The 22501-nt window shown below is 40.8% G+C and overlaps 9 protein-coding genes across 9 annotated transcripts; 3 read left to right on the forward strand and 6 right to left on the reverse strand.

The window, feature by feature from the left end:
- Positions 1–14: 14 nt before the first annotated feature.
- Mst84B (Male-specific transcript 84B) lies at positions 15–3455 on the reverse strand. Its single transcript, XM_017176301.3, has 2 exons — positions 3144–3455; positions 15–2702 (listed from the first exon to the last, which is right to left on the reverse strand). The coding sequence occupies exons 1-2, from the start codon at positions 3322–3324 to the stop codon at positions 319–321; spliced, it is 2565 nt and encodes an 854-aa protein (XP_017031790.2). The 5' UTR covers positions 3325–3455; the 3' UTR covers positions 15–318.
- Positions 3456–3874: 419 nt separating this feature from the next.
- LOC108080937 (mitochondrial import inner membrane translocase subunit Tim10B-like) lies at positions 3875–4525 on the forward strand. The gene has a single exon (XM_017175841.3). It carries the CDS (start codon positions 4016–4018, stop codon positions 4373–4375), a length of 360 nt encoding a protein of 119 aa, XP_017031330.1. The 5' UTR covers positions 3875–4015; the 3' UTR covers positions 4376–4525.
- A 269-nt stretch (positions 4526–4794) lies between these two features.
- On the reverse strand, positions 4795–6020 carry LOC108080935 (sperm-specific protein Don juan-like). Its single transcript, XM_017175840.3, has 2 exons — positions 5756–6020; positions 4795–5701 (listed from the first exon to the last, which is right to left on the reverse strand). The coding sequence occupies exons 1-2, from the start codon at positions 5871–5873 to the stop codon at positions 4848–4850; spliced, it is 972 nt and encodes a 323-aa protein (XP_017031329.1). The 5' UTR covers positions 5874–6020; the 3' UTR covers positions 4795–4847.
- A 309-nt stretch (positions 6021–6329) lies between these two features.
- LOC108080965 (sperm-specific protein Don juan-like) lies at positions 6330–7314 on the reverse strand. The gene is made up of 2 exons (XM_017175879.3): positions 7083–7314; positions 6330–7028 (listed from the first exon to the last, which is right to left on the reverse strand). The coding sequence occupies exons 1-2, from the start codon at positions 7180–7182 to the stop codon at positions 6436–6438; spliced, it is 693 nt and encodes a 230-aa protein (XP_017031368.1). The 5' UTR covers positions 7183–7314; the 3' UTR covers positions 6330–6435.
- Positions 7315–8490: 1176 nt separating this feature from the next.
- On the forward strand, positions 8491–9583 carry LOC108080953 (sperm-specific protein Don juan-like). Its single transcript, XM_017175867.3, has 2 exons — positions 8491–8763; positions 8818–9583. The coding sequence occupies exons 1-2, from the start codon at positions 8646–8648 to the stop codon at positions 9480–9482; spliced, it is 783 nt and encodes a 260-aa protein (XP_017031356.1). The 5' UTR covers positions 8491–8645; the 3' UTR covers positions 9483–9583.
- A 246-nt stretch (positions 9584–9829) lies between these two features.
- On the forward strand, positions 9830–11077 carry LOC108080963 (sperm-specific protein Don juan-like). Its single transcript, XM_017175877.3, has 2 exons — positions 9830–10080; positions 10135–11077. Exons 1-2 carry the CDS (start codon positions 9963–9965, stop codon positions 10980–10982), a joined length of 966 nt encoding a protein of 321 aa, XP_017031366.1. The 5' UTR covers positions 9830–9962; the 3' UTR covers positions 10983–11077.
- A 473-nt stretch (positions 11078–11550) lies between these two features.
- Positions 11551–13953, reverse strand: LOC108080943 (axoneme-associated protein mst101(2)-like). Its single transcript, XM_017175848.3, has 2 exons — positions 13647–13953; positions 11551–13588 (listed from the first exon to the last, which is right to left on the reverse strand). Exons 1-2 carry the CDS (start codon positions 13825–13827, stop codon positions 11718–11720), a joined length of 2052 nt encoding a protein of 683 aa, XP_017031337.1. The 5' UTR covers positions 13828–13953; the 3' UTR covers positions 11551–11717.
- A 334-nt stretch (positions 13954–14287) lies between these two features.
- LOC108081220 (uncharacterized) lies at positions 14288–18706 on the reverse strand. Its single transcript, XM_017176297.2, has 3 exons — positions 18241–18706; positions 15226–18179; positions 14288–14520 (listed from the first exon to the last, which is right to left on the reverse strand). Exons 1-2 carry the CDS (start codon positions 18704–18706, stop codon positions 15232–15234), a joined length of 3414 nt encoding a protein of 1137 aa, XP_017031786.1. The 3' UTR covers positions 14288–14520; positions 15226–15231.
- Positions 18707–18834: 128 nt separating this feature from the next.
- On the reverse strand, positions 18835–20813 carry Sodh1 (Sorbitol dehydrogenase 1). Its single transcript, XM_017176296.3, has 6 exons — positions 20673–20813; positions 20570–20603; positions 19635–20104; positions 19303–19521; positions 19123–19244; positions 18835–19065 (listed from the first exon to the last, which is right to left on the reverse strand). The coding sequence occupies exons 1-6, from the start codon at positions 20724–20726 to the stop codon at positions 18882–18884; spliced, it is 1083 nt and encodes a 360-aa protein (XP_017031785.1). The 5' UTR covers positions 20727–20813; the 3' UTR covers positions 18835–18881.
- Positions 20814–22501: the final 1688 nt, after the last annotated feature.

A 22501-nucleotide genomic window follows, 5' to 3' on the forward strand; every position in this document is an offset into this window, starting at 1 on the left:
TGTAAATGCTAATATTGCATTTGTCCACATAAATAATTTAATTTAATTTCAGACACAGATTTTTATTTAATTTGGAATGTAAGGCGAAAACTTGTGAATCGCGAAAAGTAAATTCCAACGTGCTGCTCAACATTCTTTTGTATGGATTCAGTAAGCCAGAAAAGGGCTTGGATGTACCACAATTTTCGTATTTAAACATAAATATTCAGGAAAAAGTAACGGAGCGCACGCTGCAGAAATTGCATTTGAACTGAGTATTGAATACTATTTGCAACCAACTTGAGAATTTGGAATCAGTTTAATAGCATAGTTCAAACCCTATTTCTTGTCTTTGTCCTTTTCCTTTTCATTATGTTTTTTGCAGTGCTCCTTGAGCTTTTCTTCCTTTTTCTTTTGCTTTTCACGTTGCTTTTCACGCTGCTTTTTCTCTTTTTGCAGAATATAATCGCACTGGGCCTTCAGCTCCTTGATCTTTTTCTTCTTAAGCTTCAGTTTCCGTTCGGCTAACTTCTTGCATATCGCCCAGAGATTTTTGGAATCAGATTTTTTGTCTTTGGGTGATTTTCCAGATTCTTTTGAAGGCTTTTTCTGTGGCGAAGATGATGCAGGTTTGGAGTCCTTTTTTTCTGGCTGAGATGATGCAGGTTTGGAGTCCTTTTTTTCTGGCGAAGATGAAGCAGGTTTAGAGTCCTTTTTTTCTGGCGGAGATGATGCAGCTTGGGGTTCTTTTTTTTCTGGTTGAGCTTTAGGTTTGGCATCTTTGTTTTCTGGTGGAGGTGCTTCTGACTTGGGATCTTTTTTTCCCGGTGTAGGTGCTTCTGATTTGGCATCTTTATTTCCAGGTGGAGGTGCTTCTGATTTAGCTTGATTTTTTTCTATTGGAGGTTTATCTTTGGAATCCTTCTTTTCAGCTGGAGGTGTTGCTTTTGAAGTTTTCGATGGTGGTGGAGCTCCATCTTTGGGAGGTGGTGAATCTTTAGGAGCCGATTCCTCGGCCAGTTTAGCGCACTTGTCCACTTTCTTTTTCTTTGGTTTTTTCTTGTCAGCCAGTGCCTTGCAAATGGCCTCTTTGGCCTCATTTTTATTTTTTGGCCCTTTCTTAGGAGCCATTTTTTCTTCTTTAGCTCTAGCTTTGGCCTTTGCGCACTCTTCCTTTTCCTTATCTGCCTTTCGCTTTTCGGCGGCTTTGCGGCACCTTTGAAGTTCTTCCAGCTCCTGACACCTTTTCTTGGCCGCATCGGCCTTGACCTTGTCGGCCATGGACTTGAGCCTCTTTTGGACTGCCTTGGCCTTGGCCCTTTCCTCTCGGGCCATTTCGGCGCACCTTTTCCTCAGCTCGCAGATGTCGTCTTCGGGTATCTTATTTGCTTCTTCCTCGGCCTTCCGTTTGGCCTCCTCTTTCGCTTTCTTTCGATCCTCCTCCTCTTGCTTGGCCCGCTCCGCCGCCTCTCGGGCGCACTGCTCCCGCTCCATCTCCTCACGATAGGCTCTCTTGATGGCCTCGATCTTGGCTCGCTTCTCGCACTCCACCTTGTCGGCCATTTCTTGGCACTGTTTGGTGAGGTTTTCTAGCACCTCCTCTTCGGTTGGCGGTTTCTTTGGCTTATCGCCTTCTTCGCCCTTCTTGCTACCTTTCTTGGCTTTCTTGGCTTTCTCGCCTTTATCGCCTTTCTCAGCTTTCTTACCTTTCATGCCTTTCCTGCCGTTCTCGCCTTTCTCGCCTTTCTCGCCTTTCTCAGCTTTCTTACCTTTCTTGCCTTTCTTACTTTTCCCAGATTTCTCACCTTTCTCGCCTTCTTCGTCCTTTTCATCCTTATCACCCTTTCCGCTTTTTTCGATCTTTTTGCTTTCTTCGCTCTTCTCGCCTTCACCCTTTTCGCCTTCTACTTCCTTCTCGGCTTTCTTACTTTTCTTGCCTTTCTTGCCTTTCTCGGCTTTCTTAGCACTGTCATCTCTCTCGCCTTTTTCTTCTCCTTCGCACTCTTCGCTCTTTTTGCTCTTTTCACCCTTTTCTCTCCTTTTGCCCTTATCACCTTTACCCTTTTCGCCTTCTACTTCCTTCTCTTCTTTCTTACTTTTCTTGCCTTTCTCGGCTTTCTCAGCACTCTCACCTTTCTCGCCCTTTTCTTCTCCTTCGTCCTTTTCACCCTTTTTGCTCTTTTTTTTGCCCTTATCGCCTTCACCCTTTTCGCCCTTCTTGCCTTTCTTGCTCTCATTTATGCTTTCTCCCCTCGCCTCTTTGATGCTCTTCATATACTGTTCCATCTCTGCCTTTCTCTGGCTCGCTTCCGCCTCAGCTATCTTCCTGCATTTAGCTTCCTGATGCAGTTGCTTGCACAGTTCCGCTTCGGCCATTTTCCGGCAAATTTTGTCTAGTTCCTTGTCTTCAAACTCCTTGATCAGGGCGGCGCACCTTTTCTTCTGGTTGTCATCCTCGCCATCACCCTTCTTTCCTCCGTCCTTGCTCTTCTTCTTATTCTTTTTCTTTTTCTTTTCGCCATCGCTGTTGCTCCCGCCCCTGCCGCCACACCCATCGTCGCATCCGTCGGCATGTTTAGCGGTTTCGCGAAGGACTTTCCGGTTTTGAGTTGACTCAAGGTCGGGACATTCTCTTTCCAGGATTCTTCGATTCAGCTGCAACTCGAGGTCCGCCAGGTACGGACACCGATACGACTGATCGACAAGTGGGGCGTCATCGGTACCTATTCAGAATGAAATATAGAAATAAACGTAAGGTTTAAATGGGCGTTATAACTTTATTGAAAGTACTTATAATTTTGTTGTGCCTAAAATACCATAATTTATTATATGGTTATCATAACATTCTGCCCACAATTCTACTAATTCTAAATTCAATTCTAATCAAGAGCTTTCAATTTGGGTGGTATTGATCATCTTATTGATCTTTTATGCGTTTTAGAAACCTTTAGAAGTTGAAGGGGTTGTGATCCTTGAATCCTTAATGAATATATTGGTCAGTCTTCCATAGAAATGGAAAATAGATCCAACAATTATGAACTTTGGACCTTCTACTTGCTTATTAGCAAGAGAAAAATGTAGAATTTAGATTATTTAGTACCTTATTTTAGGATCAGCTGTAGATACTCGAAGATTGGTGGATCAAAACTTAAGATTTAACGTACCCATACATGATATCCACTCGTTACGCAGAGTTTTCCGTAGCTCCTGGTCCGATTTCTGAACGGTCTCCGGGTTTTTCTTGCGCTTGACCAGTGAGTAGGGACGGATACACCTGTAACAGTTGTAGGAACGTAAGCAGGCCGCTGGGTATTGGCTCAAAGCCAAAGAGGCACGTTTTAACATTTTTTTTTTAATTTAAATTTTATATGCCTAAAATTTATACAGAGAATTTTGATACCAAACTACGAGGCTAAGAAAGTGTAAAGACAATACTGTAGTTGAAATATGAAATTTGAATCTGACGTTTACATCACAGCTAGTGATGATAAGACCGGGAAAAGAATGTTCTATAAAAATCATACAGCTTTTCAAGGAAAATGTGTTGGCAATTTCCATTGAGAATCCATTTTCAGAACTTTCCAATGCAGTGGAAGAGTTATTTTCGAACTTCTAAATCATATATTTTCTTGGGCAGCATCAAAAGTGGTGTCGATCTAGCCATGTCTGCTAGAAAGTACCAATTTTGTTCAGTTATACGGGGTTACAACAATAAACTTGTTTAAAAATTTCAAAAATGTTTAAAAAATTAAAAAAATATATAAATTTGTCAAGAGTTAAATAAATAAAAAATTTTAACGCAATATGCTGATTTGTTAACTCAATAAAATCTAACACAGAACTGATTTCCTTATTGGATTTCACATTCGTTTCTATGATCCTGATTTCAAACTGTAAGAACAAATAAGCTTTGACTCGTCTCTCACTGTCGTGCTCTTATAATCGTTGTTTATATTAAAATATAAAAGGCTTTTTCCAGTTAAAAACGTGCCTATAAATTAAAACCTTAAAATTTACCATTATTAAGACGTTAGAAATGGATTCCAATTTGCGTAATCTCAAGGATTTTCTCACATTATACAACAAAGTGACTGAAATGTGCTTCAGCCGTTGCGTCGATAACCTCAACCAGCGCATCCTTGCCACCCATGAGGACGTGTGCCTGGACAGGTGTGTCACAAAGTTCGCTCGCTTCAACCAGTACATGATGGCCTTTTACGTGGACGCTCAGACAACTATAAATGCCAAGCGCATGGAAGAGATGGAGGAGAAATCCAGGATAGCCGAACAGCAACATAAGGAGCGCCAACGGGAGGAGCAGACTCTAAAAGAATTGGCTCCAACAGTGGTGCTGACTCCCGTTCCGCACACAGCCGCCGGTAACCTGTCCATTTAGCCAGGTTACCAGTGCTGCCAGGCCACGCCGCATCTACTGCTAAACGGAGAGTTAGGCTTTAACAGCTGGAACAATTCGAGGTTCTGAATCATACCGGATAGACTATGTAACTTTGTAAAACTAGCCTAACATAAATGTTGTTGAATCGTACCTTTTGGTTGGTTTGAGACAAGTTGCGTTAAGGGGGAGACCGTGGCAAAGTTTATTTGGTGCAAAACAGGCCAATATAAAACAACGAAATTGTAAATTCCGAACGCATACCCTTGTCACACATGGCGTATACGTAATACATTTTCATGATCTTACGAGCTACGGTGCAAAATTCTTTAGAAGCGGACGAAGCAAGTAAAGCAAGAGTCTTATTTAACTACGTTACTCGACTATTGGCCACTTATAATAAAAAATAAAAGAAATCGAAATAAATTAAATTATATTGTATATTTTGGATAATTTTTCACCCCTTCATGGTCACCTACTTCTTGGATTTCTTATCTTTATCGGCTCCCTTTTTACATTTTTCCTTCTCGGCCATTTCCATACATTTTGCTAGCTCTTTCTTTTTCGCTTCTTCCTTGGCCATTTTAGCGCATTTAGCTTTCGCTTTCTTTTCTGCTTCTTCTTGGGCCAATTTTTTGCACTTCTCCTTTTCAGCCATTTCAGCGCACTTTTTCTTTATGTCTTTATCGCCTTTCTTTTTGTCATCTTCTTTCTTCTTGTCCTCTCCTTTCGTCTTGTCACCTCCTTTCTTATCGCCTTTCTTCTTGTCCTTTCCTTTCGCCTTGTCCTCTCCTTTCGTCTTGTCCTTTCCTTTTTGGTCGCCTTTCTTCTTCTTATCCTCTCCTTTCGTCTTGTCCGCTACTTTTTTGTCGCCTTTCTTCTTGTCCTCTCCTTTCGTCTTGTCTCCTCCCTTTTTCTTATCCTTTCCTTTCTTCTTGTCTCCTCCTTTCTTTTCGGCTTCTTTCTTGGCTTTCTCCTTTTGGTCCTTTGCGCATCTATCCTTGGCTGCCAATTCAGCGCATTTCCTTTTCAATTTATCCTTTTCGGCTTTTTTCTTTCGGGCCATTTCCTTGCACATTTTTTCATTATCTTTGTCACTTCCGGCAGACATGGTAATTGGCTTGTTGAAAGTTCCGACATCGTCCTGGCTCTTCTTTTCTTCCTTTAACCAACGATTCTGCAGAAGCTCCAGGTCGTTCAGGAATCTGCGTTGCATGGGATTGACGAGGTTGGCCGATTCGTGGCCCTGGACATGTATTACTCCGATGTATCCATCCTTCAGAGTTTTGGGCGATTCATTGGGGCGCACATTCCGTTGGTCTTGAATGCCTACATCAGTGATGGTATCATAACAGGATACACAGGATTCAGAGCAATACTAACCTGCATGCTTAAAACTGGCCAAATGGTGGGAACGAACCAAGAAGCTGGGACGCATGACGCCGCTGCGAAGACAGTCCTTCGTGCATCGTCCAAACATGACGGCGGATCGTTTAAACATTTTGTTTCGATTCAAATTTAAGCCAAAAGAGAGTTTTGTCCAGAATACAATTTTATCCTAAATTAAACCTAAAAATTTTGTTGAGAATTTTGAAAAGATACTTTAGGAGGTAAACGTGTGTTTAGCCCCGAAAGCAATCCAATTCTGAATAAAAAGAAACGAGTGCTTTTGGTCTCAGAAGTTGACTGACAGCCGAGTCATGGCCTCTCGTGATTTAATTTTAAATCAGGATTAGGATCCAAATTTCGAGATGGACTACGTAAATTTGTAAACCTACTTGCAAATAATTTTGTTTACACATTAATACGATTTATGCCCTTGCAGCAAATGGCTTTGTCAACGAAAGCAAGACAGGACTCTTCCCTAGTTACAAATACCATTACCCCCTCCGCGCATAAGCGTACCTTAATTACAATAGTATTTGCATGAATCTAAGCGCATTTGCATTAAATGAACTACAAAATTTAATTTAAGGTAATTGTCTTTATTATCACAAATTTTTAACCATTGTAGATTTTGTATTTTAAAATTCGGATAATATTTTATTGCACTTCATGGTCATTTACTTCTTGGATTTCTTATCGCCACCCTTTTTACATTTGTCCTTCTCAGCCATTTTCTTGCATTTTTCCGCCTCTTTCTTTTTTGCTTCTTCCTTGGCCATTTTTGCGCATTTTGCTTTCTCTTTCTTTTGTGCTTCTTCTTTGGCCATTTTAGCGCATTTCGCCTGTTCCTTCTTTTTTGCTTCATCTTTGGCCATCTTGGCGCATTTTGCCGCCTCTTTCTTCTTTGCATCTTCCTTAGCCTTCTTTGCGCATTGCTCTTTTTGGGCCAGCTCAGCGCACTTTTTCTTTTGCTCGGCTTCTTTCTTCTTTTTCTCGGCATCTTTACCGCATTTGTCCCCGCCTTTAGCGCCCTTTGCTCCTTTTGCGGCCATGGTAATCTGCTTGGTCAGATTTCCAACATCGTCCTGGTTCTTCTTTTCTTCCTTTAACCATCGTTTCTCCAAAAGCTCCAGATCGTTCAGGAATCTGCGTTGCATAGGATTGATGAGGTTGGCCGATTCGTGGCCCTGGACTTTTATTACTCCGATGGATCCATCCTTCAGTGGCTTGGGGGACTCATTGGGGCGGACATTCGGTTGGTCTTGAACGCCTACACCAATGATGGTATCATAACAGGATACACATGATTCAGAGCAATACTAACCTGCATGTTTAAAACTGGCTAAGTGGTGCGAACGAACCAAGAAGCTGGGACGCATGACGCCGCTGCATCGTCCAACAATTACTGCAGATTTCTTAAACATTTTATTCAGATAAAATTTTTTTCCGAAATTAAAGACGAAAATTTGGAATACGAAATTTTAAAGATAACTTGGAAGAAATAATTCGGAGGTAAACGTGTGTTCAGCACCGAAGGGAATCGAATACTGAATTTGAACTAAAGCGTTCGTCTGGTCGTAGAAATTGGCTGACATAACTGGTTGTCATGGCCTGTTGGGATTTTATTTTTAAACAGGACTTGGCTGGAATTTCGAGCAAACTTAAATTATGGAATATCATATATTTCTTGATTAGCATCAACAGCCGAGTCGATATAGCCATTTTACAGATAGTCTTTAGACTATTCTCACTACAATATATATATCGGAACGTACTATAACATATAGCTGCCATAGAAGCGATCGCGAAATGTATAGTAAACATGATGACTTCCCTGCTTTTTAATATATTTTCAGTAACTCTGGTGAATTGCCATTTTGTATTATTTTATAATTTCGGTTTCAATCTCTTAAAAATCGGACGACTATATCCTTTAACTACCATGGGAACGATCAAAAGCTGTAGAGAAATAATATAATTATAATGTAATATTTATAGCTAAATGTAATAAAAGTGGAATTTACTTTGTTTTTGTTTAGCATATATGTATGTATCTATAAATTTTATAATATAAAATATAGTCTTTTTATAGGATTTATAAAAATTTTTTTGAAATTTTATTAAAATAAATATATATTATTTTAAATTTCTCCTGGTAATTCTGGATCTATTCTTAATGATCCAATTGCTATCTGCAAGGGTATACAAGCTTCTTTTCCTGTTTTCTATTAGTTTCCTAATCCTCACTATGGCAGCTATACGATATAGCGTGCATATGTATATACTATTGAGACTAGAGGTAAGATTACCTGCAAAATTTCATTCAGATAGCTCAAAAAATTAAAAATTATTAAATTATGTAGAAATGGAAGTACAGTCCGACAGACAAACGGACAGACAGACGGACGGAAGCATAGAGCATATTCTTTTAATTATTGTAAAAACTAAGACTCGATTGAGCCATATTTAACCGATAAGGCTCAATCGAGTCTTAGCCTTAGCACTAACCAAATGCTATTGAAAAGTATATAACAAGGTCGCTACCCATGGTTTTTGGATATTTGTGGTTGGAGACGTCTGTCTCACGTCTTCATGGGTACTTTCTAGTTTTAGATTGGGCTTTCTGGTTCCCATCTCGAAATTTGGTGGCCAGTTCTGTTTCAAAATAATATCACAACAAGCCATGACAAATGGTTATGTCAGTCAACGTATGACTAGCCGACACCATTTTTATTGAAATTTAGTATTCGACTCTATTCGGGGCTAAACACACGTTTACCTCCTGAATTCTTTCAAGTTATCTTCAAAATTTATTTTTTAGCTTAGGACAACCAAAATTTTAGTCTGGACAAACCTGAATTTTGGCTTAAATTTTAATCGATACAAAATGTTTAAAAAATCCGCCGTAATTCTTGGACGATGCACGAAGGACTGCCTTGGCAGCAGAGTCATGCGTCCCAGCTTCTTGGTTCGTTCCCACCATTTGGCCAGTTTTAAACATGCAGGTTAGTATTGCTCTGAATCCTATATATCCTGTTATGATACAATCATTGGTGTAGGTATTCAAGACCAACGGAATGTTCGCCCCAATGAGTCTCCCAAGATACTGAAGGATGGATCCATCGGAGTAATACATGTCCAGGGCCACGAATCGGCCAACCTCATCAATCCCATGCAACGCAGATTCCTGAACGATCTGGAGCTTCTGCAGAATCGTTGGTTAAAGGAAGAAAAGAAGAACCAGGACGATGTCGAAAATCTGACCAAGCAGATAACCATGGCCGCAAAAGGAGCAAAGGGCGCTAAAGGCGGGGACAAATGCGGTAAAGATGCCGAGAAAAAGAAGAAAGAAGCCGAGCAAAAGAAAAAGTGCGCTGAAATGGCCCAAAAGAGGAAATGCGACCAGATGGCCAAGGAAGAAGCAAAGAAGCAAGAGGCGGCCAAGAAGAAGAAAGAACAAGAAAAGAAGTGTAAGGCAATGGCGGAAAAGGAGAAATGCGCTAAAATGGCCCAGGAAGAAGCAAAAAAGAAAAAGGAAGAAGCAAAAAAGAAGGAACAGGCAAAATGCGCTAAAATGGCCAAAGAAGCAGCACAAAAGAAAGAAAAAGCAAAGTGCGCCAAAATGGCCCAGGAAGAAGCGAAAAAGAAAGAGGCGGAAAAATGCAAGAAAATGGCTGAGAAGGACAAATGTAAAAAGGGTGGCGATAAGAAATCCAAGAAGTAGGTGACCATGAAGTGCAATAAAATATGAACCAAATTTTAAAATACAAAATCTACAATAGTTAAAAATTTGTGTTTATTAAAAATATTTTAACCAAAATAAAATTTTGAAGTTCATTTAATGCAAATACGCTTGGATGCATGCAACGGGTAATGCTAATTAGTCCTGCATTGCTTTCATTGGTAAAAGCAATTTGGCTGTTAATAATATGCAAGCTAATTTATTTTCCGCTAGGTTTACAAATTTACGTAGTCCATCTCGAAATTTGGATCCCAGTCCTATTGAAAAAATCACGAGATGCCATGACACGCCTGTCAGTCAACTTCTGAGACCAGAAGCACACTTTTGTTTCAATTCAGAATTGGACTGCTTTCGGGGCTAAACACACGTTTACCTCCTGAAGTATCTTCAAAATTCTCAACAAAATTTGTAGGTTTAATTTAGGACAACAATACTAGTCTGGGCCAAATTTGTTGGAACAATATGTTTAAGAAATCTGCAGTAATTGTTGGACGATGCACGAAGGGCTATCTTCGCAGCGGCGTCATTCGTCCCAACTTCTTGGTTCGTTCCCACCATTTGGCCAGTTTTAAACATGCAGGTTAGTATTCCTCTGAATCTTGTGTATCCTGTTATGATACCATCACTGATGTAGGCATTCAAGACCAACGGAATGTACGCCCCAATGAGTCTCCCAAGACGTTGAAGGATGGATCCATCGGAGTAATACATGTCCAGATCCACGAATCTGCCAACCTCGTCAATCCCATGCAACGAAAATTCCTTAACGATCTAGAGCTTTTGCAGAATCGTTGGTTAAAGGAAGAAAAGAAGAACCAGGACGATGTTGGAAATCTGATTAAGCAGATTACCATGTCCGCAAAAGGCGGGGATAAGGACAAATCCAAGAAAGGCGATAAGAAGGATGCAGATAAAAAGAAGAAAGATAAGGAAAAGAAAAAGTGCGATGAAATGGCCGAAAAGGAAAAGTGCAAAAAGGCTGATGCAGACAAGAAGAAGAAAGAACAGGACAAGAAGAGGAAAGAACAGGAAAAGAAGTGTAAGGAAATGGCCGCAAAGGCGAAGTGCGAAGAATTCGCCAAGGAACAAGAAGAAAAGAAGAAAAGAGAAAAGGAAAAGAAAGAAAGGGAGAAAAAGGAGGCTGAATGCAGGGATCCCTGCAGTAAGGAAAAGAAAGAAGACAAGAAAGCAGACAAGAAAGAAAAGAAAAAAAGTGTTATGTCAGAAAAGTGCAAGCAATTAGCCGAGAAAGACAAATGCAGGAAATTAGCTGAAGAGAAAGCATTAAAGGATGAGCTGGCCAAGTGCAAGGCTATGGCCGCGAAGGCGAAATGCAAAAAGATGGCTGAGGCAGAGGAATGCAAAAAAAAGGCCGAGGCGAAGAAATCCAAGAAGGGCGGAGATAAATCCAAGAAGGGCGGAGATAAATCCAAGAAGGGCGGAGATAATTCCAAGAAGGGCGGAGATAAAACCAAGAAGTAGATTGCCCAATTATAGCTGAATATAAAAATATTTTATTAAATTTATAATAGCAAAATTTCTGGTAATTAAATACATATATTTAATATAGGCTTAAATATAGATTTTCCTCATTTTTTGACAAGGCACAAAACCGCGTATTTAGTATCGTTAGGACTACTCTATACGATAATGCCTTTCAAGATCAGTTATAGAAATAGAGATTAAATAATTTCTGAGGTTTCTTTTCCTTTAAAAAGAGATTATTCAGAAATTAGTGAATTTAAGACGCCCTAAAAAAGTTATTTAATCCAACGTAGGTTATACATATATTTTACTCAATTCTTCCAGTATTTGTCAGAAGGTATTATTATTACTACGAGGGACAAAATTAACAAGAATTCTTAGCCAACCAATCCAAAGTTGAACACCAGAATGCAATTGTCAACAAATTTATGTACGGCAGTGTAGCTGCCCCTCAAGCATCAGGAGTATACATATATATGTAGACCTTTATTTTATTTAAATTGTACCGATAACTCGAATGCCAGCAGATGTGAACGTATCTATATCTCCCAGTACTGAATGAAACTAATTTTAAAATATGTATTTACAAAGTAAACTAAAACCATAAAGTTATTGGTTTTGTAAAATTGTACAGGAAATTTGGAAAACTTAGCTTAAACTTTGAAATTCTTTTTCATCTCGGCGACGTCTCTTTTTATGGGCCATTTTTTCACACTTCCATAATTTCCTTCCTCACTTGGCTTTGTTTTTGTTATTGTCCGATTTGCATTTTTCTTTCTCGGCCAACTTTTGACACATCACACGCTCGGCGATTTGCTTGCACCTTATAATCAGTTTCTTCTTCTGCTCATCTTGTGCTAATTTTTGGCATTTTAATTTCAACTCCAATTCCGCACACTTCCTTTCAAGCTCCTTTCTTTCCTTGCCTTCGGGCAAGACGACATCAGTTTTCTTGTCGCTTTTCTTTCCAGAATCCTTTCCTGCTTTCTTGCCTGCATCTCCTTTCTTGCCCGCATTTTTTTTCTTGTCTCCTCCCTTATTTGATCCTTTTTTGCTTTTCTCTTCTTTGGCTATCTTGTCGCATTTATCCTTTTGGGCCATTTCTTCGCACTTTTTCTTTTGCTCAGCTTCTTTCTTGGCCGCATCTTTCTTGCTTTTTTCCTCTTTGGCCATCTTGTCGCATTTTTCCTTTTGGGCCATTTCTTCGCACTTTTTCTTTTGCTCGGCTTCTTTTTTCTTTTTATCGGCATCTTTACCACATTTGGCAGCATTTTCGTTTTTGCTCACGTTCTTTTTCTTGTCCGCATCCTTTTTCTTGGCAGGTTCCTTCTTGCCTGAATCCTTTTTCTGGGCCGAAACATCCTTGGCGGAATCCTTCTTGCCGGCATCCTTCTTGGCGGCATCCTTTTTGGTGGTATCCTTTATGCTTGCTTTACTTTCTTTGCCCGAAGCTCCTTTTTTGCATGGATCTTTGCTAGCTGTAGATTTTTCTTTCTTGTCCTTTTCGGATTTTTTGGCCGAATCAGCTTTCGTGCCCGAATCCTTCTTCTGGGCCGAAACATCCTTCTTGGCGGGATCCTTTTTGCTTTGGTCGTTTTTCTTTCCCGATGCTTCCTTCTTTCCAGAAGTTTCTTTCTTGCCCGAAGCTTCTTTCTTGCTCGCATCCTTTTTCTTGTCTCCTCCCTTGCTTGAATCCTTCTTGGTTTTTTCTTCTTTGGTTATCTTGCTGCATTTTTCCTTTTGAGCCATTTCTTCGCACTTCTTTTGCTCGGCTTTTTTCTTGGCCGCATCTTTCTTGCTTTTCTCCTCTTTGGCCATCTTGTCGCATTTTTCCTTTTGGGCTATTTCTTCGCACTTCTTCTGCTCGGCTTTTTTCTTGGCCGCATCTTTCTTGCTTTTCTCCTCTTTGGCCATCTTGTCACATTTCTCCTTTAAGGCCAATTCTTCGCACTTTTTCTTAAGCTCTGCTTCTTTCTTAGCTGCATCTTTCTTGCCAGCATCTTTGTTCTTATCACCTTTCTTGTCTTCTTTTTTGCCTGAACCTTTTTTGCTTTTCTCCTCTTTGGCCATCTTGTCACATTTCTCCTTTTGGCCCAATTCTTCGCACTTTTTCTTTACTTCTGCATCTTTCTTAGCCGCATCTTTCTTAGCCGCATCTTTCTTGCCAGCATCTTTCTTGCCAGCATCTTTTTTCTTGTCCCCTTTCTTACCTGAATCTTTTTTGCTTTTTTCTTCCTTGGCCATTTTGTCGCATTTTTCCTTTTGGGCCATTTCTTCGCACTTCTTCTTTTGCTCGGCACCTTTCTTGGCCGCATCTTTCTTGCCCGAACCTCCTTTGTTGCATGAATCCTTTTTGCCCTTTCCTGATTTATCTTTGGCAGCAGACATAGTTATCTCCTTAGTCAGAGCTCCGAGATCTTCGTTGTCATTCTCTTCCTCCTTTAACCAACGATTCAGCCATTTCCTTTGGGCCTGCTGAATCTCGTCATCATACAGGAATTTGCGCTCCATTGGACTGGTGAGGTCGGCAGACTCTTGCCCCTGGACGTGGATTACACCGATGGAGGCATCCTCCAAATTCTGTTTTCCATTGCGTGGGATGCCTATACCAGCAATGGAATCAATCATTACAATGTACACTTCATTAGGAGCAATACCAACCCGTATCTTTTAAGTTGGGCAGAACCTTAAGGTAGTCCTGCTTTCTATCCGCATATCCCGTGAATTTATTTTGGAGTTTGGCTAAATGGTAAGAACGCAGAAAGGAGTTTGGATACATGCAGCGACTGCGAAGGCACTCCTTAGTGCACTTGCCGAGAACTACTGCAGTCTTGTTAAACATTTTGTCCTAATTACAAATTTGGTTAGTCCTAAATTAAAAACTAAAATTTGGAATAAGAAATTTTGAAGAGAATTTTGAAGATATAATTCAGGGTGTGTTCAACCCTACAACTGATCGAACACTGAATTCTAGTAAACGTGTCCCCTGTCATGGGAAGTTAGCTGACAGGAGTTTCATGGCTTGTTGTGGTTTTATATTAGAATAGGATGAGGCTGGGTGGATGTGAATGGGAGCTGAGAGCTCTGGAAGCTGTCCAAAGGCATCATTACAGCCACTATTAGTAGTAGTTAAAAGCCTTCTTAATTTATATGAGAATCTATATACATATATACAACAAAAAGTTAAACCCCTCTATTTAGGTTTTAGGAATTTTCCATTTCCGATGTCCCAGCCCGTTCTCCTTCAATATAAGAAAAGCCCAGAAGCCTAGCTTATTCGAAAGAAAAATACACCGTATAAGTACTGAATGTTGAAATAAAATTTTATAATTATTTCGGTAAAATAATTAATTTTTTAAGATTCTCAAGAGAAAAAAATATTCAAAGTCTGCATTAATTTAGGCAGCAATATCCTATAGATCAGACTATTTCGCTTGCCCAAAGATTGGTGGCATCATATCTATCGCATTCTTAATCCATTCCATCGTCCAGTTAGACGAGTTAGAGGGTAGGTCAGTCCATCTCTAATAGATACCTGGAAATATATAGAGAGATGAGAGCCCCATTAGTAAAAGCTTTTGGTCTTGACCTACAAACAACCTAAAGTAGCCCCGTCAATGTTTTATTTTTGTATTTATTTTAGAACAAACTCAGTACTTCCCAGCGTAGGCGCTAGACTTATACTATCAAAGTAAAGCCGACGCTGATTTGTGACACCTTATCAGGGCTCCGGGGTGGTATAAAATTTTAATTGACGCTGAATTCTACACGTTTTTTATTTTTACTATGTCGTGCGAAATGGAGCTAATCTATAGACTATAGCTAGCTGGGCTTCAATCACCTCGATATGACATTCAAACAGGTCTCTGATAATAGCACTATGTGTATTCTGTGAATTTCCGTTCTGTTTGCCCCCAAAACTCAGCCAAAGAAAAGGCTTCACTATAATAGAGCACTAAGACTATACATTAAAGAATGTTGAGTTTTGAAAATATTAAAACTATTACGAATTTCAGGAAAATACTATAGGCTTATTGAAAGTAAATGTTTCCCCAAGTTAAATGGTATAAAAAATGTAGCTTCATAAATAACAAGATTACATTATAAAGCCTAGCAGTTTAATATACAGTACAAGAGTATATAGGAATGGTTATTGGTCAAGTTTTTTAAGCAGACAGACATACATGCGTCAATTGGGTTCAGTTCAGTCACCCCAATAAAATGACTAGGCAAAACTTACCCGAAGCTAGCTAAGAGGTTGCAATATGCTAAAGTGATCACTGCCGCAGTCGTCATCAGTTTCCTTTTCTAGCTCCTTGATCCGCTTCATCTTTTTGGCACATTCCTCAGATCCGCCAAAAATCTTAATCTTCTTGGAATCCTGCTTCTCCCGCAGGAGATCGCGTGGCGATTTCTTCGGCGATGCGCAGGAGGTGGTGCCACCCTTTATTTCCGTAAGATCCTTTGTTTCCTTGGCGAAAAGTACGGGCGTCTTCATATCCGCCTCCTTCAGGATCACTTCCGCAGGAGCCTTATGAATGAATGAGTGAATTTTACTAATCTCCAAACTCCCCCCGGCCAAGGCTCGCACAGGATTTCCCTGCCTTAAGTCCTTGACACCATTTGGCGAATGACTTTGCGGAAGTGCAAAAGTGCTCAGTTGTCGTTGAACCGCGTAGGTGGACATCTCACGCTTTCCTTCATTCTTATTTCTACCGCCCAGGATCTTCTCGAAGAGTTTTTGAATGAGACTCTTCTGTCTTGGTGCACTCGATTCCGACCCTAAAGCCGGAATTCTCTCCACTGACGGCGGAATCTGCGCCTCTGACGTTGAAATCTCCGTCGCTGCAGGTGGAATCTCTGTAGCTGCAGACGGCATCTCTGTAGCTGCAGGCGGCATCTCTGGAGCTGCAGATGGCACCTCCGTCTCTTCAGACGGCTTCTCCGTCGAATCCAAGTCTACCAACTTCATAGACAGCTCGCCTTCTTCCAATTCTGGCTTTTCCCTTCTCATCGGGGTTTCCTCCGTGTTGGCTTCGACCTCTGATGCCTCTGAGTCGGTATTCCAGTGTTCGCGATCCTCCACCTCAGGAGCGATAACCTCATCCGATACTGGATCGTAGAGATCATGAGGTAACAGTGACGTAGTTTCAGTCTCGCTTTCGTTCTTCTGTTCAACTTCTTTCAGAATACTGTTAAAATCAACCTCCTCAACTATTTCGCTGAAATCTGAATCTGAATCTTTGGCAGCCTTTTCGAAAGAGGAATCAATTTCGGCCGAAAAGTCATCCATCTTGCTGTTCTCCATACTGACTATGTTGCTATTTTTATCGTCAGCACTGTTTGCGATTAATGATTCTTCAAGATCGAATAACTTTGAAAAGTAATCGCCTGCATCTTTCTTCTCCTGGGCTTTATCAAGTTTTTCCTCATCTGCATCTTCCGCCTTGTGGGTTACTGTTGCTGGTATTTCCAGGACATCCGCAAAAGTATCCTTAGTGGACTCAGGAATAGTAGTCCTATCTAAGAATTTTAAATGCTTCTGGTCTCCCTTTTTACTGCCATCTTTTTCAAACAATGCAACGATTTCCTCTGTGGCTTGGCCGGGAGACTTTTCGGTAACTTTAGATTCAGATTTATCTGCTGCAGGAGTCTGGCCAAGGATAAGCTGAACGGGTATTGTGGAGGCATCAATATGAGCCTGCTTATCAGACCCCAGCGCTGGTGAAGCTTTCTTTGATTCCCTGAACTCTGTGGCCATTACTTTCGGCGGCAGTGTTCCTTCAGGGTTACTTTTATCAGTTAAAGTTGAATTAGGGGAGGGTGATATGGACTCTGCAGTGTCTTTGTCCCTAAGAACCCAAACATTATTTTTCTTCACCATGGACATCGAAGACTTTTCATCCTTGTGGGATTTGTAATTTGCCTCTATGTTTTCTGGCGAGATACCTTTAGGGCTAGTCTTATCATTTCTAGATAAGACAGGATCGGAGGGGGTTTCTGCAGTATGCTTGTTCTCAATCATCCATTCATTATTTTTCATCACCATAGTAAGCACAGGTGTTTCATCCTTTTTATTACTAAATGCTTTGTCATGCTGTGTCGTCTCTATGTCCAGTGGAAAGTCATCTTCATGGGTACTTCTAAGAGTGGGGGAAGAACTAACATCTGAGCGGGGTGCTACTTTTTCTGCAGTATCCTTGTTATCCTTGTTATCGAAAACCCACTTATTATCTTTCATCACCATTGCCTGCAAACGATTTCTAGCCTTTTCATCTTGGGACTCTGAATTAAGCATGTCGCTAGAGGCCTCGATTTTATTTTTTAGTGGCAAGTCACTTTTTTTAGTTGTGGAGGAACTAGGTTCAGATGAGGGTGATTCAGTTTTTGCAGAATCCTTGTTATCGAAAACCCACTTATTATCTTTCATTACCATTTTCTGCAAACGATTTCTAGCCTTTTCATCTATGGCCTCTGATTTTTGCTTATCGCTAGAGGCCCTAACTTGATTTTCATTATTGAGACCAAAAGCAGCGTTTTCTGCATTGTAATATCGCATAAATTTGTCCACCCACTGATCAATTATCTCGTGGTCGTTAACGTTTTCGCTGACCGTTTCTGCAGGTGAAGTACCCTTTGTTTCCTGATCCTGATTATCTAAAGTCTGAACAAAATGACCATCATATTCGTCCTTGGCACTGCTGCTGATGATCGGCTCGACCTCTGCTCTTTGTTCGGCGATCTTGCCTTCCCCAGGCAAATCAAAACTGGAGCCATGAGACCACTCTGAACCGATTGCCTCTGACTTTGGCTGAGAGATTCGTTCTGAATTGTCTGCCGAAGGGCTTGACTGGGGCTTAACCTTAAGGTCCAGGGTTGCAATTGATCCAGGTTCCTTGGGCAGTGGTTTGTTATCGTACTGGGATGGCAATGGAGGCAGAGCATCTTCATCAGATTTAATAAGATATGCAGACTGAGCCTTTTTCTCAGTTGGTTCGGTTTGATGCCCAGTGTCTTCAACAGTTGTTGTTACAGGTGGCGATTGATAGTCCAGGTCAGATTCAATATAAATGAAAGGAGATTCTGTATAATCCAGTTCAGTCGCTGTTGGAGATGGGGTTTGGTCATCCATTAAATTGATTACTGGGGGCGGTAACTCGTTTGAGGAGGAACTGTTCGATTGCACTTCAGAACCTATTACGAATTGGGCTAAGGACTTCAGAAACCCATAATATTTTTTCCTAGAATTTCTTACCTATAGTGGAGTCTACATCCTTTGGAGCTTTATCACCTAACGCCTCAGAGTCGGAGGTGCAAATAATAGTATGTGGATTGGGTGGCTTTACCTCCAGGGGCGTGGGGTTAAGGCGATTCGGAGCCTCTAAGGGTATCTCCGGTCTGACCTCGTAGGGCAACTCCGATTGCTTCTCCCCAGGTGCATCTTTAGGGTCTTGAGGGGGTGCTGCTGTCACCTCCGAACCGTCAGGACCCTTGCCTTTCGGAACCAGGCCCTGACCCAACTGGATGGGCTTCATCTGGTGCAGCTGATCTTGGCCAGTCTGATCGGCGGAACCATCGGAACTACTGTACCTTTGGCCTGGATGCTGTTGTGTCACCAAAGATGGCCAGAGAACAAATGGACGTTGAGTGACGCGCAGATAACGAAGACGGTAGGTTGACCGACGACAAACCGCGATACTTTCGAATACGATGCCGGCCATCTTAGTTCTGGTGTGAAGAGGTTAAACCAGTGAAACTATAAATTTGGTTTATTGAAGGAACTGTAAGTTGAAAATTTAGATTCTGAACATGGCCAAGACTGTAGTCCTTTGATTAATGCTGAGAAGTGTACTGTGTTTTCGAGGCTGTATTTGTTACATTAAATAGAGGAGCTATTCAAAATTTGACACGATTGTTGGTGTTTCTGGGCTGCACATGGATCATCACTTTGATGGCTCCTCCCAATCCCTTTCGCGAGGTTTCGAAGGCCTTGTCCGTCTCCTTGATGTCGAAATGGTGGGTTACCAGCCGCTTTACATTCACCTTTCCAGAGGCCACCAAGGCCAATGCAGAAGCGTAGCTATGCGAAAAATATTATATTATTATAATTAAATAATAAAACTAATTTATTTCTTACTCGTTGCAGTAGCGGAACACTCCTCGGACATCCACTTCTCGGGCGAGGGCATTGATCAGAGGCAGCTTGACTTCAGCGGCTCCCATGCCCACCACCACCACGACTCCGCCGGAACGAGTGGCCTGCAAGGAAGTTTCGGAATTAATTTATTAGTTTCAGGGATTTTAGGGGTTAACTTACAAAGATGGCCAATCGAGCACTGCTCTCCGCACCACAGCAATCGATTGACTTGTCCGGCTCGCCACTCATTGTCTTGCGGACAAGCTTGGCCGTCTCCTCGGCGGTTTGGTCACGGTTCAGCAGGAGCGTGTGGGTGGCGCCCAGCTCCTTGGCCACATCCAGACGCTGCTGTAGCAGATCAGTAATCAGGATCTCAGAGGCACCCATGGATTGAGCAGCCTGCAAAGTCAGCATTAGTTAGTTTAAAATGTTTATGAAGTAATATTAATACCTATAATTTCTTTATGAATCTCAATTTAATATTATTATAAGCAATTCCAATGATAACTCACCAGCAGAGTGACCAAGCCAATGGGTCCCGCTCCCAGGATGAGCACCTTGGAGCCCAGGGTCACGCCCGCTCGCTTGCAGGCGTGCACTCCCACTGACAGGGGCTCCAGCAGGGCGCCCTCCTCCATGGAAACGTGATCGGGGAGCTTGAAGCAGAAGTCTGCCGCGTGCTTGTAGTAGCGGGTAAGGTTGCCGTCGTAGGGGGGTGTGGCGCAGAAGACCATGCCTGGGCACAGGTTGTACTGGCCACCCTTGCAGTGGTCACAATAACGGCAAGGTACACCCGGTTCGATGGCCACACGATCGCCCACCTTCAGGTTTGTAACTTTCTTTCCCAGCTTGGTCACCACTCCGGCGGACTCGTGGCCAATTACCATGGGCTTGGTGAGCACAAAATCGCCAATACGTCCGTGCTGCAAATAGTGGACATCAGAGCCGCAAATGCCGACACAGTCCATGGCCAGGAGAACCTCTGAACGGGAGAAAATATAAGAAAAGTTTTAGTTTAATCCAGGTAATGCAAGTATTTAAAAAAAGTATTTAAATGTGGAATCAAACTATACACATTACCACCGTTTCGCTGAGAATATATTGCCTATATTGCTTATCTGTAAATGATTTTTAGGTCATGTAAATGTGACCTTGAATCGTTTTATACAAGGCACTGGGTTACTATACTGATAAGACACTTCAAAAATAAAATATAAATATAGTGCAATGTTATCTAAAGATAAATAACTCGAAAATGCAATAAAATAAAGATTTATATGACATTTAATATTTTGCAGATATTACCTACTTCATTTTAAATGAACAAATATAAAACATTTGTACAACTTTGTGTTTCGATTATTATTGTTACTATTTCGATTTAATTTAATTGGCTAAATCACATTTACACATACACTTTAATTATTAAAATCTACTCTTTGCTTACCATCATCGGCTATTTCCGGTATAGGACGTTGTTCCTATCGACAAAATTGTTGTTTTTTTAATAATAATCCGCACCGAGTAATCAATTTCCATTATTTCCTTACCAAACGCATATCCTCAATGCCATATAGCACTGCCGTCAGATTGTCCTTGGCCATTTTTTTAAATTTTCTTTTATTTCCAATGTGCCGCCCAAGAACCACTCGCTCGGAAAGCCGACTTGTTACTGATTCAAACGCATCAAACGATCAAGTACGGGGACCTATAAGTTTGTCGTTATCAGTCAATAGCACTTGGATGGGGTGAGGAAATGTGACGTAGGAGTCAGGGATAGTGATAAGTATTTAGTAGACACCACACCCCCGCCTTTACTTGTGGTCAAGTATTATCACCTCACTTAAACACAGCTGTTGGGCTGTCCGGATTTGTTTACATTTATTTTCTAGTGTTTTTTATTAAAGCAGATTGTGATGTGCCTATAAACACACTACCTAACCTATAGAAATATAAAGCATGGTATAATGTTAATTTCTATTTATTTTTAGTCAATGTATTTTAAAAATATATATCTAGAGTACAACAATATTCATAAATTTTATTACATACGGTTTAGTAGAGTCCTTAAAATTGGCGCCCCACGGTGGACCTATCAGACTTCTCAAGGTCATTGGTGTCATTGGACTCAAGCAAATTAGGCAAATTGATGTTGATAGCGTCTTATAGGAAACATTGAATTAAAAACTATATTTTTTTTTTAATTTCAATAAGAAGTGTAGTATTTTTTAAATTAACTAATTATCTATAAAACCAACCAGATCGCTCAAATTCACGTAAATTCAAAGAAAGAATTAAATTTAATTAAAATCCCACATTTCATAACAGTTTATAGCCATCCATTGAGCTTTGTTATAATCAGATTTCTACAACAGATTCCTGAATATATCCATATGGGAATGATAGGTAGATCGCAACACCCCGCTAATGTCTGGCCTGTACGTTAGTACAAATAGGGGATGTCCTCAATGTGTCATTGCGGACATTTAACAGAACATCAAAAGTGGTTGCGCCATAAATAAGGAGACCCTAGCTTTGACCCCCACAACTAGTTCGCTTCCACCCCCTGTGACCAGCATCAAACCCAAACTCCAATATCTCCCCGTTGCCGTTGGCTTTCCTGGACCCGAACCATTTGTAATTTTTTGCTCGGACAATAACAACGACAAACAAATTTTAGTCCACTTCTGTTTTATGGCAAATTAATGGAGCGACATGCTGCCCATGTTCGCAATGGAACTTCACTCTATGCACTCGAGCCTAGCAGGTGGCCTGGCCCCAGCTTCTGCCTCCGCCCTGCCCCGTACTTTTTATATCATCCTTCGCTTCACACATGCCGAATAAACATGGTTTATATCCGTTACCCTTACATAGGGTATTGAAGTTTTTTGGGGATTTTTGAAATTGAAATATAATAATAGAAAAAAAGGCTTATTTTTCAGACATTTAACGTTATTTAATGTTAACGTTTACCTATATTTTTCGATATTTAAAAATTGTGTATATGAAAATAATATATATAAGGTCTTTTTTATATGTCGGTTTGTTATATATTTCCTCTCTATATATTTACAAATCCTTACTTCCTATATACATAGGTGACTTTTTAACATGAAATTCCAATAATTTATAATTTTCTAGCTTAAAATTTTTTTTGTTTTTGGTAAGTCAAAGTCAATAGTCCTCTATTCTAGGGTATTCAAGGTCTGACTGTTTGAGCTTTGTTGCTTTTTGGCCATATTGTAGTTGTTGTTGTTGCTGCTACTGCTGCTGTCACTGATGTCGATTTTGGTGCAGGCTGTGTGCGGGTGTCCTGTCCTGGGTGTTGCCATCTTTTGGCTCCGTTTTGTGTTGCCAGGACGGGCTAACATATTGGACA

Source organism: Drosophila kikkawai, chromosome 3R (genome assembly GCF_030179895.1).
Source record: "Drosophila kikkawai strain 14028-0561.14 chromosome 3R, DkikHiC1v2, whole genome shotgun sequence".
Classification (NCBI taxonomy): domain Eukaryota; kingdom Metazoa; phylum Arthropoda; class Insecta; order Diptera; family Drosophilidae; genus Drosophila; species Drosophila kikkawai.